The sequence below is a fragment of the Quercus lobata genome, chromosome 4 (genome assembly GCF_001633185.2).
Source record: "Quercus lobata isolate SW786 chromosome 4, ValleyOak3.0 Primary Assembly, whole genome shotgun sequence".
Classification (NCBI taxonomy): domain Eukaryota; kingdom Viridiplantae; phylum Streptophyta; class Magnoliopsida; order Fagales; family Fagaceae; genus Quercus; species Quercus lobata.
Genome location: NC_044907.1, coordinates 10,092,209 through 10,097,490, shown reverse-complemented (window position 1 = coordinate 10,097,490; position 5,282 = coordinate 10,092,209). Strand labels below are relative to the sequence as shown.

At 37.8% G+C, this 5,282-nt stretch overlaps 1 protein-coding gene across 1 annotated transcript; it reads left to right on the top strand.

The window, feature by feature from the left end:
- Window positions 1–2,196: 2,196 nt before the first annotated feature.
- LOC115983596 (putative F-box protein At5g55150) lies at window positions 2,197–3,909 on the top strand. Its single transcript, XM_031106315.1, has 2 exons — window positions 2,197–2,354; window positions 2,668–3,909. Exon 2 carries the CDS (start codon window positions 2,694–2,696, stop codon window positions 3,831–3,833), a length of 1,140 nt encoding a protein of 379 aa, XP_030962175.1. The 5' UTR covers window positions 2,197–2,354; window positions 2,668–2,693; the 3' UTR covers window positions 3,834–3,909.
- The last annotated feature ends 1,373 nt before the right edge of the window (window positions 3,910–5,282 follow it).

Below are 5,282 nucleotides of genomic sequence, written 5' to 3'. Positions count from 1 at the left end.
GGTTTGAGAGGTTTACTTCCCAATTGCTGCACATTGGCTTCTGTGCTTCTACTGCTGATGGAAATCTCTTTATTTTAAGGCATGGCTCTTCAATTGTCTTTCTATTACTATATGTGGATGATATCATAATCACAGGCAACAAAACCAGTTTTGTCTCCTCTATTATCAAGCTATTGGGGGTGGATTTTGATCTCAAAGATCTTGGCTTGCTCCATTATTTCCTTGGCCTGCAAATTGACTATACTTCGTCTGGATTGTTTGTTCATCAGACCAAATATGCCTCTGATCTTCTCAAGAAGTTTGGCATGACTGATTGTAAGCCATGTAAAACTCCTTCCTCCCCTAACTCTCATCTTCTACCTAATGATAGTCCAGTTTTATCTGATTCTACATCCTATAGGAGCTTGGTTGGTGCCTTACAGTATCTTACCTTTACAAGACCTGATCTTTCCTTTGCTGTCCAACAAGCATGTCAACATATGAGTACTCCTACTCATAATCATCTTCAGGCAGCCAAACGTATTCTTAGATACCTTCAAGGCACATTACACTTTGGTATTGCATTTACTCCTGGCCCTATTTCTTTATCTGCTTACAGTGACTCTAATTGGGCTGGGGACCCTGTGGATAGGAGATCCCTCACTGGTATGGTTTTGTTCTTTGGAAATTCTCCTATTTCCTGGTCTGCCAAGAAACAAGGCACTGTGTCTCGTTCATCCACTGAGGCTGAATACCGTGCCTTGGCCTCCACCACTGCTGAGTTATATTGGATTTGAATGCTTCTTCATGATCTTGGTCTCTTTCTTCCTCATCCTCCTCTTCTCTGGTGCGATAATGTTAGTGCTTTGGCCATTGCCACTAATCCTGTGTTTCATGCCCGTACTAGGCACATTGAGGTGGACTATCATTTTGTTCGTGAGAAGGTTCTTAGGCGTGATGTGATGCTTAAGTTCATCTCCACCCATGATCAGTTAGCTGATCTATTTACTAAAGGTCTTCCTTCTCCTCGGTTCAATTGGCTCACCTCCAAACTCATGTGGAAATTCCCCATTCGTTTGAGGGGGGATGAAAGCCATAACAGTATTGGAAGTCCAGCACATTCAAATCATGAGGAAGAAGAAGAAACTCCAACGGCTACTTCCATCAAAACGTTGTCGTGTATGAGGCTAGGGAAACATAAAGGAAAGCTAAAACAAAACGTTACCGTTTCTCATTAAAAGGAACGGTGTCGTTTTGTGTATTGTATAGCTGGTTAGTTCTGGAATACCCGTGTGAGAGTTTGTTAGAGAATAGTGCACGTGTGTGAGTCTGTTAGCATACGTGTGGGAGTCTATTAGCATACGTGTGAGTCTGTTATCAATCTCACTCTCTCTCTCTCTATCACTCTGTATGTATAAATATAGATTATAGTCTTCATTGTTAGTGTGAAGAAAATTGTATTCAATCAGATAATTTCTAAAGAGTTTTTTTTCAACTATTCTCTCTCCTGTTTTTCTTTCTTTTCTCTGTTTCTTCTTCTAGAGTTTTCTGTGATAGAAATCCTAGACTTGAGAGAAGTTTTTCTTAACCTTTAGCTTTTGGAAACAACCGATTCAGAACTACAAAACACGCCTTGTCTCCCCTACAGTAATTATCAATTGTCCCAGAACACAAATTGCAGATTGCAGCTCTGTTTTATTATTGATTTTTCTTTCATATTATTGGGTCTTGGCTAGGGCTTAAGGTGTAGTTGTAAACTAGCAATAGTAGTCATATTCATTCCCAATTGTGGTACTATCAGCACAGGGAAACACACAAAGTCAAGTGCCATTAATGGGAGGAATGGAAACAATCACGCCCCCATCTTGCAAATTGCAATGCACTCAATGAGTGAATATTGTTAAGCGTGCGTGATCTGATCCTCTAGCCAATTTAAGACCCGCTTGAATATTATTATTATAATGTCACACAGAGGAGCCTGAAGTCAATTACTACAAATTTACAAGTAATGCAGAATTGTTATTCAAGTTTCCCAGGAAAATCTTTCTCAAAAAAAAAAAAAAAAAGTTTCCCAGGAAAACAAAATAAAAGATGATCAATAATTTGGAAGAACGGTGCTTGGCTGGGTAATGTAAAAGAGGTAATTGGAATAGGTGAACCTTCTCCTAGTCCTAGCCGAACTCTAAAAATAAACCTTCTCCTAGTCCTACCCGAACACGGTATAATGGCAGTATATAAAATGGGCCTAGACTCTGTTTCTGAGAGATCCAGACTGAGTCGCTTACCCTAACAAAGACGAATAAGCGCCTCTCTCTCTCTCTCTCTCTCGCTTTCGTCAACCACCCAAGCTCTGCCTCTAAACCCAACAAAGTTCTGTGAGTTCTGTTTCTTCCATCACCAATTTGCTTTTCCTTTTGTGTTTTTGTTGATTTTGGTCAGTGGGTACTTTACAATATTCTTTCATTTTTTTTTTTCCTATTTGCAACATATCAATATGTTTATATGTTTAATCCAAAAAACACGCAAAAAAATAATAATATTAAAAAAAAATTTATGATTTACTATTTAGTGTATTACATGTTGTCACTAATAACAATTTTCTTCATAATCAATTTTTCTTTGTGTAATTTTAAATTGAAAAATTCTAAAATTTTCTTTGTTCACTACTGTTTTTCAATGTTTTAACAGCAAAAACACCATATCCATACATTAAGATGTCTGAGTGGGCTGATCTTCCACATGATATCCTCATTGAAATAATGCGCAGACTATCTTTCTATGATGATTTTGTCATGTTTGGTGCCACTTGCAAGTCATGGCAAAGTGTTTGTTCATTGGAAAACCTTCCATTATCTCCTAGGTGCCCTTGGCTTATGCTTGCTGAAGATAATGAACAAAGAAACCCTACACGTGTCTTTGTCAACTTATTTGATAATAAAGTCTACAACTTCAGATTGCCTGAGCTTGTTCGAAAAAAATGTTTTGGAACATCTTTTGGATGGTTGCTCAGTGTAGGCACCGATTTTCAGATGAATCTCTTCCATTCATTGTCTAAACACCTATTAAGTCTTCCGCCCCAACCAAATTTTGAGGATCTAGATCATCATGATGATGATTTCAGGATAATCTTTGTTGACAAGTGTGTTTTGTCAAGGAATCCGTGGAACTTAGTAACTCATGAATATGAGGCTGATTGCATAATCATGGTTATTTATTGTAATATTAAGACACTGGCCTTCACTAGACCGGGATATAAAGTTTGGATTGACATAAAAAGTCATTCTCGATGTTTTGATGACATTGCATTCTACAAGGGAAACTTTTACGCCGTAGACTGTCATGGTGAAGTTTTTATTTGTCACATTGATGATGATAATGCATTCACTAAATCTGTTACGCCACGTGTATTGGGAACTAGAGATGATATGCAAAAGTATCTTGTTGAATCATTGGGAGAACTTTTGTTGGTTTCACGCAAACTAAAAGGTAATTTATATGCGGAGGATGATATGGATGAAACACCTTATGTGACAACTGGGTTCACAATTCTAAAATTAGAATGTTCTATTGAAGTGAAAGGCAAAAATGAATACAAGTGGGTGAATGTTGACAGCTTGGGTGATCAAGCATTGTTTTTGGGTTGCAATTCATCAGTGTCTTTGTCTGCATCAAGCATCAATGGATGCAAAGCTAATTGTATCTATTTTACGGATGACAATATTGAATTTTATTTAGCGACCTCAAATGGAGGGGGATACGACATGGGTGTATTTAACATGGAAGATCGAACAATTGGACAGCATTACCAAGGCGAATCCCTCTCTTACTATTCTACTCCAACCTGGTACATTTAACTTACATCTGTAGGTTTAAATAATTGAAGCTAGTGAATGTGTGCAAAGACCTACCGTTGTTCTTTGGTCTCTTATTAATCGGTTTATTGAATAATACAGTTTTTGTTATATAAATTAATTGCTATAATTTATAAGTTCTCTTGTTTATTTGTTTTCATAATATGATGCCACACTTATATTTTTCACCAATATGATGAACAACCAAGCATATCAACCTTACTTTTGTTTATTGATGTAGAACGCATTAGTCCTCAATTTTAGTCACTACCTTACTCTAGGACATAGAATGTGCATATTCCGGATGTCAAATACATGAAAAAGGCTTTTGATGCTATAATGAGACCACGGTGATTTTAAAAAAAAAAATCCCTAGGTAATCCAAAGAAACTGACTTTGGTGAAAGAGAGGTCAAGCCTTTAGTATTGCTTACTTTACTAAAAATACAAAACTAAATAGTTGTGAAGTAGTAAACAAATGAATAATTTAAAAGTTTTGAATATCTATCTAGTAGTAAAAAAAGTATAAGGGTAAAAGAAAAGAATTGGAGACTTCTAATTCTACCCTAGAGGCTTTCCTTTGTAAAATCGAACAATTCATTGCTTCTAATTTCTGGCATAAGTCTTGTTAACAATATAAAGTGAGAGAGAAAGACCGAATAGTCTGTATATTGATATGTATATAATAATATACAATAGAGAGCCTTATATAGGCTAGGTATGTGTGCAGTACAAGTAATAGGAGTAAACTACAAGTACAGTATACTGGACTAAGCCCAATGGGCTAAATTAGTCTAAGCTATACACTAACATCCCCCCTCAAACTCGAGGTGGCAAGGAGGAAGCCAACTGGAGTTTGGATATAAGATCTCGAAGACGACCAGGCGGGTGAGTCTTGGTGAAGATATCAGCAAGCTGGTCAGCAGAGGAGATGGAGAACAACTTAAGATTTCCTTTCTTAAGATGCTGGCAAATGATGTGGCAATTGATCTCAATGTGCTTGGTGCGTTCATGGAAGACATCATTATGAGCAATGTAGATAGCACTACGATTGTCACAATAAAGAGGAGTGGCAGTGGGCTGTAGAGCATCCATGTCAGCCAAGAGCCAGCGAAGCCAGACAAGCTCACAAATGGTGTCGGCAAGGGCACGATACTCAGCCTCAGTACTGGAACGGGAAACCACATCCTACTTCTTGCTACGCAACGAGACAAGAGAAGTACCTAACAAGAAATAGAAACCTGTGATAGAGCATCGATCAGTTGGATCACCTGTCCAATCCGCATCTGAATAAGCATAAAGCTCGAGAGAAGATCGAGAGGAGTAATGGAGACCATGATAAAGTGTGCCTTTGACATATCAGAGAATCTGAAAAACAGCAGCATAGTGGACAGAACGAGGGGCATCCATGAACTGACTAACCCACGGCATGTGAAATATTCAGACAAGTAAC